The sequence below is a fragment of the Sphaerodactylus townsendi genome, linkage group LG09 (genome assembly GCF_021028975.2).
Source record: "Sphaerodactylus townsendi isolate TG3544 linkage group LG09, MPM_Stown_v2.3, whole genome shotgun sequence".
Lineage (NCBI taxonomy): Eukaryota > Metazoa > Chordata > Lepidosauria > Squamata > Sphaerodactylidae > Sphaerodactylus > Sphaerodactylus townsendi.
In genome coordinates, this window is record NC_059433.1 from 45,672,298 (window position 1) to 45,686,485 (window position 14,188).

Here is a 14,188-nt window from a genome sequence, read left to right on the forward strand (position 1 = left end):
CTCTCCCTGACACTGAAGCCTGCACAGCTTTTCCTTTCAGTTTTTGAGCTTTTGTCATACATTGTCAAGGGTTTCTTGACAGCCATAAGCACAATAAACTTGTTTTTAGAAAATAAAAGTTTCCTGTCCTCCATTCATTTTAACAGGTGTTCTTGTAGACTTGGGCCTTGAAGAAAATGGAGCAGCTTACCAAAGAGCTGAAAAATACGTGGTGCGGCTAGACAATGAGATTCAAACCAAGTTTGAAGTTTTCATGAGGCGGGTGAAGCAGAATCCATATACTCTCTTTGTGCTTGTTCATGACAACGCTCACGTGGATTTGACAAGGTAATTTCTTCAAACCAAGGCAATATCATTCCAGACAGGCAGTCTGTCGGGCAGCAAGACCCTACTCGACCTTACCAGCCACAGCAGTGCAAGTATCTTCTTCATGAGCACAGCACACAGCCAGGACATTTCTCTTGTACCACAAATCAGGCTGTGCTCTTTTGGATGACACTGACTAGTCTGTCCTTGCTGGGTCAGGTGTGAGGCCACCCCGGTAACCCCCTCTCCAAGCCACAGGGCAACCAGGACAGACTTGTGGGGAAAGAATAGCAAACAGGCTTTAGGGTTGACTCCTGAGGAAAGAAGCAATCAGCCATCTGCGAGGGAGGGGTATAAGTAATGAGCAAGGCTGGCCTCTGAAGTAATTTGCAGCCCTGAAAACAGTTGGTGGGAAAAAGGCATCTGGGATAATGCCCTGGCCAATGAGAGCTTTCTTCCAACCCCCAGGCCTTCCAGATGACATGGGTGGGATGGAAGTGGCCAAGAAGGCATGATGTTCTGCTAATTATTAGGAAGCAGAAGCAGGTCAGGGATATTGCAGCAGATTCTGGGGAGCACTGGGGAGCTAAGGGGAATGGAGAGGAGGAGGATCCTGGTGTTGTAACCCCCTCTCCTATTCTGACTGAGGCCTGGTGGGCCCTCCAGGAGTAAAAACGGTCAAGACGTTGCTGCAAGTGGTGGGCCAGGGACAGGAGGAGTCTCCCACAGCCATCTCAGTTTGTAGCAGCAAAACAAATTGGGAGTCCAGTAGCACAAAAAAATTATTTTAGCATAAGCTTTTGTGAATAGGAACTTACTTCATCAATTGTATGAAATGAGGTATTGGATAAAGTGAGCCCGGACTCATGAGAAACTACACTGGAATATATTTTGCTAGTTGTAAAGTGCCATTGAATTCCTTTTTTATGTTGTTACCATTTTCTGTGTTTTCATTCAAATCTTAAGTGAGCTATGTCAAGCAGGTTCTGGAGAGGCAACACATGTATTTCTAAAATAAATAAAATCTGACAGACTAAGCCCTGAAAAATATTTCTGTAACCTTTAGTGAGCTGTGTGGAGAAAGGTTAAGGAATTGTAACTTTCATTATCACTACACCAGGATAATCCATATCTGCCAAACTTACTCCTGTTGTTCAGCTGTTGAAGGCAAAGAGGAGTTCACTGTCTGCAGTACCTTTTGGTGGCTAAGTTGGTATGGTTTTCCTCTTGGGCATCATGCTGATGTACAGCATGTGCTGTTTTGTGGCAAGATAGTGTACAGTGGCATAGAGGAGTAAAAGCTAGTCTTCTGAATTCTTTTGCCCCACTCATGTATCCTGGGGCCAGCCCAAGAATCCTGTTGGTGGACCTACAAGATTACCATATACCCCTCAGTAGAATCATAACTATTACAGAGTAGATAAGCTTACAAAATCAGTAGTACAATGGCAAAAAGATGTTGTATGCAGATTGTTTGTTATATAGTATTGTAGTTAATTGTTGTTGTATAATATTATAGCCAATATGTTCTCTATTGGACAAATTTATTGGGAAAAGTTGTTTCCATTTAGCCCATTGATTTAAAAAAAACCTTGTACTATTGAGCTGGTATGCTTTGCTTACTTTGTGTGATTCATTGTCATCACTGATTGCTTTGACATTGCATCATACAAAAAAAAGAAAGAAATCAGAGACCTTGTAGCTTTAAGACCTTGCAGCAGTGGATGATAGCATCAGATCTAGCATAGTGATGGGACCTGATAGCTCTTTCTAGAGATCATGGAGGCAGCCGGGGACAGTGCTTTGGCCCCCTCCAGAAGGCTTTTGGGTGGATGGGGAAGCAGAAAAAACAAAAAGGCATCCTGATCACCTAAAACCCCTCCATAGGGGAAAACAATTACTTTGGGTGCCAGTGTTCTCAGGACCAAAGCCCAGTGGGAGCTGACTAATGTTGACTCCCCTTCCGGGAACTTACCCCCCAGAACACCCCCAGTTGTGTTGGCCTACAAGTCAGACCAACACAACTCTGAAAAGGGTGGCCAGAAGTGGGTCAGGTGCCAAAGAGTTCCATGGCACCCACCTGCCTCCCTGTTTGCTGGCTGGGAGGGCAAACTTGTTGGTGCAAGCCCGTAGTGCCACCAATGGCCGTTCAGCCCCTCATGTCAGGATTGGGCTGCCCATCTGCATGTTGCTCCCCTGATTAGCAAGCAAGCTAATTTTACTAGACCATGTCACCCATTCGAAAATCTAAGGAAGCAAGAGAAGTTGTAATGGTCATCTCATTCAGTAAATGGGTGCAGGCAACAGTATATAGCTAGTGCCATCAACAGTATATAGCTAGTATATAGCCATCAAATGGCAAGCTTTGTTTGTTAGGCAGGCATATCTGTGAACTCTCCTTTTTGCTGTGCTGTAGATCTATACAGGAGTGTTTCCTGAGCAAGATTCTAGTCTTGGTTTTCCTCTTTTTGTTGTAATCCAAATAATTTAAAACAATATGATTTAGTTTGTTTTCTTCCACTAGTGCGATCTCAAGCTCCTTATCCCATGGGGAGCCCAGCTATGGACTTGCTGACAGAGTTATTAATTGTAGAGAGGTCCTTGAAGCTTTCAACCTTCTTGTCCTTCAAGTGAGTTCTTTTCCATACGCTCTTCAAACTCAGCAATCTAGAATCGGCTCTTCCAATGAGGTACACTGGATACAGTTTAGCAACATGGTAAGGGTCTAAATGTTATGATATGAGATAAGTGTTAACAGTGTTTGCTACCGTGAACATCTTTTGGTCTCCATCTCTGGAGTTAGTGTTATCCTAAAAAGGAAACTATATTTTCTGTATTGATTAATGACTTATAAACAAACTTTAAAAGGGCATTTGAGTAAAACGAAACTACATGTACTGCTCATCTTGTAAGTAAAAGTTACGTTACCATGGTCACCATCCAACCTACCAACTGCTTGATCAGCCCTAGTCAGGTTCCAGAAATTGCTTAGCATTGGCGCCTTTGAAGAACTTGTCCCACCAGGATGTTTGGATAGACTAAGATGGGGAGATCTACGTAAACCATTTTAATTGTGTTCTTCTAGAAAAGATCATATCCGATACATTAATTTCAGGGCAGTAAGAGTATGACAATATTGAACATTATACAGATGGGTTTAATATCTTGTGTATAATGGAAGAAGTAATTCTGTGTGTTTTTGGAGGTGAAAAGAACTTGCTAATGTATGGAAGAAAAGTAAACATTTGTAAGTTCCATTTTAACCCAATCTCTGTTTGAACAGGAGGACTTAGGCCGAGATGAGAAGCTGTATTTTGGCTTGAATGAATATGGCAAATCTCTGCAGTGGGGAATCACAAGCCCTCTTCTGAGATGTGATGAAACCTTTGAAAAAATGGTGCATACGCTATTAGAGAGGTAAAGGTTCATCCATGATCACGAATGTGAGCATTAGCATGTGTGTTGACATATAGGTATAGGTATCTAGAGTGGTTCACAATGAAATTAGTGTGTTTCATGCTGTGTCTCAGCAGTGGTTAATCTAGTAGTAGCCATTTTATACACTGCAGTCATTTTACCTCATCAGTCAGCATATGAAGAAAATAGTATGATAATTCACCTTTCCTCACTCCCAGTTTGCATTCTAAACTTGCTGTCCTACAGTTTGTCTACACTGGGGCTGTATATACCAGACTTGCTTGGTCATTCCTAAGGTGCCTCTTGTTTCTTTGAGCATGAAGACCTAAATGTATACCAATACAGTGTTTATGTAGTGAATCACGTTAGTTGAAAAATGAGAACATTTTGGGAAACTCTGAACTATACATTGCAAAAGCCCTCTTCATTTTTTTATTGCTTGACATTAAGGCTGACTTCAAGCCTATTTAAACTGATTAAAAGTGAGCTGTATTCCTTTCAAGGTACCCCAGGCTGCACAGCATGGTGATTCGCTGCTATCTGCTTATTCAGCAGTATTTGGAAGCCTTGATGGCTCTCACTACTGTGGCCTCCCTAAGAGACCACAGCACACCTGAAACCCTCAGCATAATGGATGACATCATCACTTCACCTGGCAAGAATAAGAGTGGACGTGGCCACATGCTCGTCATCAGGATTCCCTCAGTGCAGTTGGCAATGCTGGCCAAAGAGAGGCTGCAAGAAGCTCGAGATAAACTTGGGCTACAGTATCGTTTTGAGATCATCCTGGGCAACCCAGCTTCAGAACTGATTGTTGCCAAGCACTTTGTGAAACGACTGAAGGTGAGCACCAAATAATGTTGTCACATAAATGATACAGAGGTTTTTTTGTGTTTGGATGAAAGAGTGTCACTGTACATTCGCAAGCTTGCATTCAAATTCACCCAGAGAAGGGGCATATTAAATGCAGTGGAAATTAATCTCTGCAATTCCTTGTTGTATTATAAGTCTTATACCATTGTATGGAAAAAAAAAACCCTATCATAATCATTATTTGCATTATATCAGGTTTACAGTTTAAGAAACTTTCAGTGCACAATAATTAGATCTTACGTTCTGCTGTGCAAACCACGAAGGAAAAAAGGGATCCGATGTCTTTTGTGAGTGCAGCACTCTGGGTTGTTTCCTGTGGAAAGGTCCACATGTGCAAAAGTACTTTTCACCAATGATATTTCCCCTGCTGGGGCAACTCTTCAATTCCCCCCTCATGCTGCTTCTGGGGTGCTCTGCTTTTAAGATTTGAATAGATGAATTCTGTTCCCAATCTTGGGGAAAGAATTATTCATAGGCCTCTTCACAGTGGAAATTTCTGAAAAGCAGGGCAGCATATTGAGTACATGTTTTACAATTTTATCTTTAATGATAGATTCTACTAATTACCAGGAGCAGATGTCAAACTGACTGGCCTGTAATTTCCTGGGTCCCCCCTAGATCCTTTTTTAAAGATTGGTGCGAACTTTTTGGTGTGGTCCTTTTGGTGTGGTCCTTTTTGAGAAAAGGACTGTGAGTTTATCTTGTGGGTTCGGTTTGTACTGCTTTCAAATATATGCTGAAAGTTCAGGAAACTGTAGACAGGCTGAGGGGTAAAGGAAAGCAGATTTTAATAGATGAATTCTGTTCCCAATCTTGGGAAAGGAATTATTCATAGGCCTCTTCACAGTGGAAATTTCTGAAAAGCAGGGCAGCATATTGACTCATCGATCCACTGTTAAGTGGTCCATTTTCACACTATTTCTTTGACCTCAAAAGAAATGAATCATAATGCACAGCATCTGTCTGAGGGGGTGAGAAAGAAAATGGCAGTTGGAGAGGAACCAAGAGAAAACAGTACATCTGTATTTCAGGGAGCTTTTATTAATGTGTTTGGAAGAGGACATTATTACCTCATGGAATATTAAAGCACTACTTCCAGTTGTAAAGGAGCCCATTCTATTGATCATGTTGCTGGGTACTTTGTGCTCTTCTGTTTTTCATAAAACAATCATTCTCCTCTTTGTTCAGATAACTATTTTATAATTTATTCTTTAGTTACAATTGCCAGCTGTATTGGGTTCTGGATCCATTAAAATCTCTTAGATGAGAAGGCTTTGCATGGGCTCACCATTTTTCTGCTTGTTCTGTTGACTGAAGTCTGCCCAGCCCTTCAGTTTCTTTTCAGTATGTGTAACTCCTTGGGTAGAATCGCCAAGCTTTCCTTTGCTTATTGTGTCGTTGTACAGTGTACAGTTTGGTTACTGAACATTTTTCATCTACATTACAGAAAATGTTCCATTTGTCAGAACTGCCTATACTTGTATTCACTGTTTTTTGCTTTTAGGGTAGAACACTTAGTTCTTGAGGAACAATAATTTAATTTTTGTTCTAATGAGGAATCTTAGAGGGGAGTGAGGCCAACTTTCTTTAAACAATTTCTCATATTGCTAGGGAAACAGTTTAATCTGTTGTGTGTGCTCTGTTGTCGACAGACATTTAGAATTTGCAAAGGCAAGATAATTTAATTTCTAACAGCACTAGAAGCTTTTTATTTTGAATAACTATTGGCACCACCCTCAGCAGAGTTACACCCTTAGTCCTACTGCTTAGGACTGTACTATAAGACATGAGAGTAAATCCCCTGCCTTATTAAATCAAGCTGCTGAGTCTTTTTTATGTCAATTTGTCCCTGTCTTGGTAAAAACGTCCCCCTCCTAAGTGGCTTCTTGTGTCTCAGAGGTGCAATGCATACATTAATATCAGATGGATTCTTTTTACCCTTTGCTGTAGTTACCAGTCTATACATTGCACAGATTTTATCACCCTTATTGTACAAGTCTAATGTTTATCTTGTTTTGTTTATTTTTGTGATTTTTAAATTTATCACATTTCATCCCATGCAAGTAACAGGTTTTGGTCCTTCATTTATACTCATAGGACTTAACATTTCTTCCCTTTTATCCCAGTTATCTGAGTGCTGAAGGATAATGACTAGAGATGTGCCCCTTTTTTAAAAAAAACAACAACTTTAAAATGTCAGCCATGGATAGTCCAGAATTTCTTGCATGTTTCCAGAGGTATTTGGGTTATGGATAACAGTATTCCCAGGAATATCCCAATACCACAAAATAACCCCAAAGTGCTGATTAGATAACTAGCTACAAAAGATTAATTGGTTTGGGTGCCTATGTGAAGCAGCATTTTTAGTGCAAAGATGAATGAGACATAATTTTGAAAAATGTATTTCAACCCTTCTTGCTGTTCTTTTCTTACAGGCATGGAGAGGGAATGATCAGGAGGATTGGTTTCCTCATACTTACCAGGATTTAGAAGGTCTGCCTTGTATTGTGGTTTTAACTGGCAAGGACCCACTTGGGGAAACCTTTCCCAGGTATGCTCAAGATATTCAAGATGCAACAACATTTGATATTATGTTCTGTACCCCCACAGCGATAATTTTTGGCTTACCTATGAAACCTCATGTGTTACCTTATATTGGATGATAATCTGTCTCTCCAAGTTGCAGTGACACACAGTATATACCATATGACACTGGGTTTCATGGAATTTGAGGGTACCAAAGAGATTATTTTGTTACCCTCAAATTTCATTTGAACAATTGCAATTTGAGTGTAAAAAGGAATTACTGCCTGGACCTGGATGGTCCAGACTATCTTGTTTGCCTTAGATCTTGGAAGCCAAGCAAGGTCGGCCCTGGTTAGTACTTGGATGGGAGACTACTAAGGAAGATGAGAGTCATTATGGAGAAGCAGTGAACAGTAATGTCTTCAGCCTTGAAACTCTACAATGCTGCTATAAGTTGGCTGCAACTTGATGGCACTTCTCATCCAAAGACATTACTATTACAGATAGGAAGTTTCCTTGCCTCTGATGGGGAAAACAGACTCTCAGTTGAACCTATAGGAGTGCTGCTTCAGCATCCAATCACTTTTTGGAGGGGGGAATGGAATCTTGGAGGAAAGCACAACAGGAGATAGTTCAGGTCTGCCTCAGCGAAAGAGCAGCAATAGCTCAGTAAAAGAGCACACAGTTAGAAAGGTAGCTTTGTCTAGTAACATGACAGAGTGGTTTACCTCTAGGAGAGAATTGTCTCTGTCTCTGGTAGTGAGCAGACCTTGAACCACTGAGTCTGAGTCTTGTGAAAGGTGGAATCCTATGTGAATGAAAGGATTCAATCTGGGTTGAATCCGGAGTGTCAGTAAACGCCTGTTTGTACCTGCAAGCATTAAAGAAAATTCTAAAGCCATAACTACTTCAAATGTATGTACCCCACCAGTACTGATCTCCTTAGTGATCATCACAAAACTTCAGGACATTGAACCCAAATCCTTTATACTTGTTTCCTTACGAACATCTGGTAACTGAGGGAAGGTTTACAATTCAGAACAACTCTGGTTTTCCAATCTCACAAGAAGCTTTGTGAGTCCTGTTCACTGGTAGAAAAGGCCTTCACTGTTAGAAACAAAGTTCCTTTTCCCATTACAGGCAGTGCCAACCCTTGCCATTATGTTTCTGGAATAGGAGATGAGAAATTCACATTGAAATGACAAAAATATACATTATTTTCAAAACTTCTTTATATATTGTTTTTCTAGGTCCTTGAAATATTGTGATCTTCGCTTGATTGACTCAAGCTATTTAACTCGTACTGCTTTAGAGCAAGAAGTGGGTCTAGCATGCTGCTATGTTTCAAAGGAGGCAATCCGAGGGCCCATTTTGGCACTTGACCTAAGTGAGAAAGATCAAGAAAAGGCCACTGTTGTTGAAAATGATGCTGATGAGCTGTTGATTGACCTGGAGAGACCCCAAAGTAACAGCAGTGCTGTGACCGGAACCTCAGGTTGGTTTTTCGTCTTACCCTTCAGTGCTGCCCCTTTCAGGTAATCCTCCTTTATACTGGATGTTGGTCTTGAGGGAGGTTTGTGTGCTTAATAACCAACTGTTTGGCAAAAAGAAGTAGAAGGAGATAATGCAAGGTCTGTAGAAAGAGGAAGAAATGCAAATAGAGTGGCTTGTCTCAGGAGAGGGAAAGGTAAGGTGTCGTAGGAGAGAAATTATGCCCAGGCTCAGTTCTGTACTTGGGCTAATTGCTGTAAACAAAAGCCTCAACTGTAAGCATTGGCAATTGTCAGACTGTAACCTATTAAAAGTTGGAGAATAAAGTGTGACAGTGGTTAGAGAGAAAGTTGATTTTGAGGTCATGCCCACAGGGAAAAGGGGAAGGAGAGTGGCAGTTCCTTCGGAAATTGGCCAGTGGCCAGCTTGGTGTCTGCCTAAGCCATATAACTGCTACTGAACAGGCAAGGGAAGGCAAGTGCAAGGTATTATTAGTTCTGGACATCTGCTTCTTCAACAGAACAGCTGGACTCCCAAGATCTAACCTTGAATGTAGGAGGAGAGGATTAAATGCCTTTATAATTTGCCATCACAAAAACTACTTATTTTCGGAGCACTCATCTCCTCTGGCTTGTGGCCTAATCCACAATTGTGGCAGCCTGAAGAAAAGAAAGGAGGGGTGGTGGGCCAAGGTTCTTTCTGTGCATTTCAGTCTCCTTTGTCCCTCACGGAAGGCAAAAATATGGTCCGAGATAGAAGCAGGGCCAACAGGGAGGGCAAAGAGTGGGCATTTGATCTGGGTCTCAAGCACAAGGGAAGCTTCAAATGTAGAAACATGGTGATTTGGGACATGGGCAGCCCCATCTACAGCCTGAGGTGCTGCAATGCAGTACCACAACTGTGCCATCCCACCTCCAGAGGGCTTTTGGGTGGCATGGGAAAGTGGGGAAAACATTAGAGCACCCTGGTTGGCCAAAAGAGCTCCATGGGCTTGAATGGACTTATGCCACCCTTTTGGGTGGTGTAAGTCTGGGACGGCACCCTCAGCGCAAAAACTCAAGTGGGAGTCAACTATTGTTAGCTCCTCTCCTGGGGAACCCCTTCCCCACGCATCCGATCAAACATCAACACAGCCTCCCTTCTGGGTCAGGCACTGCCAAGCTCCTCAGCGCCCGCCCTCCTCCCAGGTTGCTCACCCTGCCGGTGCATTTGGCAAATGTGCTGGTGACCTGGGCAAATGCACCAGCGTGAGGCTGTGCTGGTTCTGTTAAGCCAATCCCCCTTTCCTTTGAATGGGGCTATTAATAAGCTTTGCAACTTGTTTGATTTGGATGCCTGAATTTTAATGTGTTGTTTTTTTATTTTTAAAAAATAGCTAGTGGTTTCAAGAGCTGGAAATGTTCTGGGCCTGTCTTCACATTTGAGTGGACCTGGATAAAGTCCAAGAAATGGAGACTAGTGCCTCTGCCTGCCATGTCAGTCTCTCACATCCTGGAGCAACCCTGGGCTCCTGGAGCAACCCAAGCCAAATTTGGCTCAGGGTTGACTTTACCTTTTTCTTTCCAGAGTAGATTCGGCTGGTAAATTCAAACCATTTTGTGAAATTCATTTCTTGTCTTCATTTTATATTGGGATTTGTGGCCTCCTTATGATTTTGAGGCCTTAAGAGTCCTTTCTCAAAGGCAGGAATTTCCCCAACTGCTTCTTTTCCACTCTCACTTTTTTTTGCTAGTGCTGCAAACAACAAGATGCTGCATCTGGCAGCATTTCCCCTGCTGTGCATCTGTTAGAGCTGATGCAAACATATGATATAAAGCTCTTTATTCTTTTAATTGTGGTTAGCTTCAAAATGGTGTGTTTTAAGCCCTAGTTTCAAATCCTGGTTAACAGCAAAACCTGGACAGTGTTAACCATAGGAAGGGTGGTGCCACCGGGTGGGAGAATTTGACATTATTAGTGAAGTTTGCTGAGAGTTATTCATCTTTGTCCCCCCTCCACCCACTCTTCAGGTTCTATAGCTGAAAATGGTGTGAGCTCCTCCAGCGCCACAGACAAGTCTCAGAAGCCTCCAGTATCCCTTAACTTCCAGAATGTGGTCAACAGCTTAGTCGATGAAGGGTTCACTGCTGGTGAGACCGTGAAGCAGGAATGCGACTCTCTTGGCAACCAAATAGCAAGCAGTACGACTTCTAAATTGTCGACATCATCCTTCTCCATCAGCCAGACATTCCGGTGGCCTGGCCAGTCTATAAAAGAGTGCAAGGGTTTGCATGTAGCTTTACCTCGGGTAGTGATCTTATCGAAAGCTGCCTATTGCCTCCTTGGTTCACAGAAAAGTGGGCAGCAGCCTTCTTCCTCTTCTCTCCTGCCTCATGCTGATGTGTCTTGGACAAGCTCTTTGAGACCTTTGCTGCAGAAGGACATGACCAGTGAAGAGCAATCTTTGTACTACAGGCAGTGGACTGCAGCTCGACAACACCATGCAGACTACAACAATCAGACTGACACTGCCAGTGGGAGGAACTTTCACCCACGACGGCTACTTCTGACAGGACCTCCCCAGGTAAAAGAATCATCTTTGGGGTAGGGTATGGCAGCAGGCTTCAATCCAGCCTTCGGTAGTGCAGGCACCTCCGCAAGCATAACGGAAAATTGTGTCCTCCCATGCCACATCCACACTGTTGGCGAAGGTGTGGCTTGTGAGGAGGTGCAGTGGGAAACTGGACAGGAAACCCATTTTCCTCATGCCAGACTCTGCTCACAATTTACTGGCTCCTAGGCCTAAGAGGGCCAAAACTGAAGGTCTAGTTTTAGGGTACACAAAAACAGGAATACATATTATAGTCAAAATGCCTTGGAATGCTTTTGTTCTAGTCTTCTATATAAATGTGGTTCCCATAATGTACTACATGGACACTGTTCAAAGCTGGATCAAATTTGTGGGGTGATGTTAGAGCAGCTGCTTAAAGCATCATTCACCAGTGAAGAGTCAGTTGTTCATACTGAGCCAGAACACAATGAACTTGGGATCTGGACTGGAGATTACAGTGATTACTGCACTGTCATTACTTTGCCAACTCCATCCGTTCCCTAGCTGAGACATTCAGTGTGCCTTTACAACCTCACCTCTGTTTCCTGTTCTGTTGTAAAGAACTACTGCCCTTGACCATGTATCCAGTTCTGATCTTCCCTCTGTGAACTGCCTGTTACATTTTAGGTATCATCCAGAAATCCATGTGTAGGCAGAAATGTCCTTGGTAATAAAGAAGGCTATCACTACCAACAAAACAAAAAAAGAGATCTAGCTTCCAATGAGTAGCTCAGTGAAATGCTGTGAGATGATTTCTTACACTTTGCTGTCGTGTAACTGTAACAACAGAAAGCAACCTTTTGCAGTCCTAGGCTCATTTGTATATGTTTATGTAAATGAATTCCTTCTACACTGACTGATTAGAACAACGGACAGAGCAGAGAATAAAAATTAATAAATTTATGCAGTTATTAATATAATTAGTTATTAATATTCATCATTTCTGCTGAACGGTAAAAAGATGGAATTACTTGAGAGTCTGGGTACTACTCAGTTGCTATCAAACTGGAAGGTATGTAGTACCATCTCTGCTTCAATAGGATTTCCTGACCATAAGGATAAATAATATACCTCCTACCAATCTCTTGGGTTTTGAAGTAAATTCTGCAATAAGAAAATAGAATTGTAACGTGCATAATGGCTAGTGATAAGGAACTGGGGTTAGCCAAAGGGCATTTTGTTAGAATGGCACATATGCTTTGCTTGACACATGTTTACTGGAATAAAATGGCTTTCTACTTTCCAGTGTCTTAGCCCAAGCAAGCTGTGAAGTACCAGTTTTGGTGCTCAGAAGGTGATAAAATGAGCAGAACAGGCACAATGGTCTTTAAATAAAGAACAGTGGGGTTTGGAACTACATGAATAGGTGATTTGCTTCTATCCTTATGAAAGTACATGAAGGTTTCTGGAAAACTACAAACCCTAATCCTGAACTGGCTTCTTATCCAGGGTAGGGGGTCAAAAATTATGAGTGCCACAATAATTGTGGACAAAGGAAGGTAGTCTTCCACAGTTGGTTCCAGCTAACTTTTGCATTCAACCTTAGCAATTCTTATTTTTACTACATTCCCCATTCCGTGTTGCTTTTGACCATGCGGATCTTGTAATCTTTATCATATATTTTATGGTAGTCAAAAAGAATACACTTCTCCGTCTTTCAACAATAGAAAAGTTGATTGAATCCAACCCCCCCATGAACTACTTGGTGCTTCTTGATGATAAACTACTATGACTGTCTACATGAGAGATAACAGCTAGAGAGTTATTCATTATGATAAGTGTTGGCTGTCCACTTCCTTATATTTGAAGATTGAGATTTTGCAAAAAAAAAAAAGGCAACTCAAGTTGTGTTAGCAGATATTTGCACTGGGGAGATTCCTTTGGTGCTCAAATAAATCTTCTGTCATAATAATAATGTGGGAATTCTAGTACTATCAAATGAGAGTAGAACATTTCCAGGGGATATAAGAACTTCCTTCCACTTGTCAAAAAGAGGAGGGGGGGGGGAGGTTAACACCACTTAGGAAGATAAAGACGTACCGGTAAGTATTAAGCAATTTTGTCTGTTAACAGCAAGAACTGTTGACTCTATATACAACTGCTTAGAATTAATAAGATCTAAACTTGAACAGCTCATTCAGTGTCAGCATTTGCAAATAGAAATTTGAATTAAGTAAGTATTAAGGAGCCCCAACTAAATAAGCAAGATCTACTACTATCTAGTAATTTGGAGAAATTTATTTTTCGAAATCAATTGTTTATTAATATAATACATTTTTCATACAGTTACATTATAAATGATGTAATGTATATTACATGATGATATCTCTATCCAATGTTACTAATAAGAAAAATGTCAACAAAAAACTAACATTAAACTTTGCTTCTAGTTATCTTCACCAACTTTCTTCGATCTTATATGTAATTATCTATTTACTAGCAGGGCCCGGCCACGCGTTGCTGTGGCAGTTGTCCTTCTCATCACAGTCCGCAACCCACACAGATGTCCATGCAGGTCCAATGATCCCCAGCATAGCCTTTTGGGAGCAGCAGTGGCATAGTGGCTAAGAGCAGATGCACTCTGATCTGGAGGAACTGGGTTTGATTTCCAGCTCTGCCACTTGAGTTGTGGAGGCTTATCTGGGGAATTCAAACTAGCCTGTGCACTCCCACACACACCAGCTGCGTGACCTTGGGATAGTCACAGATTTTCGGAGCTCTCTCAGCCCCACCCACCTTTCAGGGTGTTTGTTGTGAGGGGTGAAGGGCAAGGGGGTTGTAAGCCCATTTGAGTCTCCTACAGGAGACAAAGGGGGATATAAATCCAAACTCCTCCTCCTCCTCCTCCTCTTCTTCTTCTTCTGGGGTGGTCAAATGGAATCCCTCTTTCCCTTTTCAATTCACATTATTATATGGTGCTGTCTTGGTTTTTAGTATAAGGTAACCCTTTCCATTCCACAACAGAACTGTCCAGAGTGCGAATCC

The 14,188-nt window shown here is 41.9% G+C and overlaps 1 protein-coding gene across 1 annotated transcript in view; it reads left to right on the plus strand.

Moving 5' to 3' along the window:
- The window catches only part of GREB1L (GREB1 like retinoic acid receptor coactivator), a 175,624-nt gene that overhangs the window by 140,787 nt on the left and 20,649 nt on the right, over positions 1-14,188 (plus strand). Inside the window, exons 11-17 of the mRNA XM_048508536.1 lie at positions 147-327; positions 2,831-3,023; positions 3,590-3,723; positions 4,227-4,566; positions 7,032-7,147; positions 8,373-8,617; positions 10,623-11,176. Coding sequence (XP_048364493.1) covers positions 147-327; positions 2,831-3,023; positions 3,590-3,723; positions 4,227-4,566; positions 7,032-7,147; positions 8,373-8,617; positions 10,623-11,176 — 1,763 coding nt within the window. The remainder of the gene's footprint in view (positions 1-146; positions 328-2,830; positions 3,024-3,589; positions 3,724-4,226; positions 4,567-7,031; positions 7,148-8,372; positions 8,618-10,622; positions 11,177-14,188) is intronic.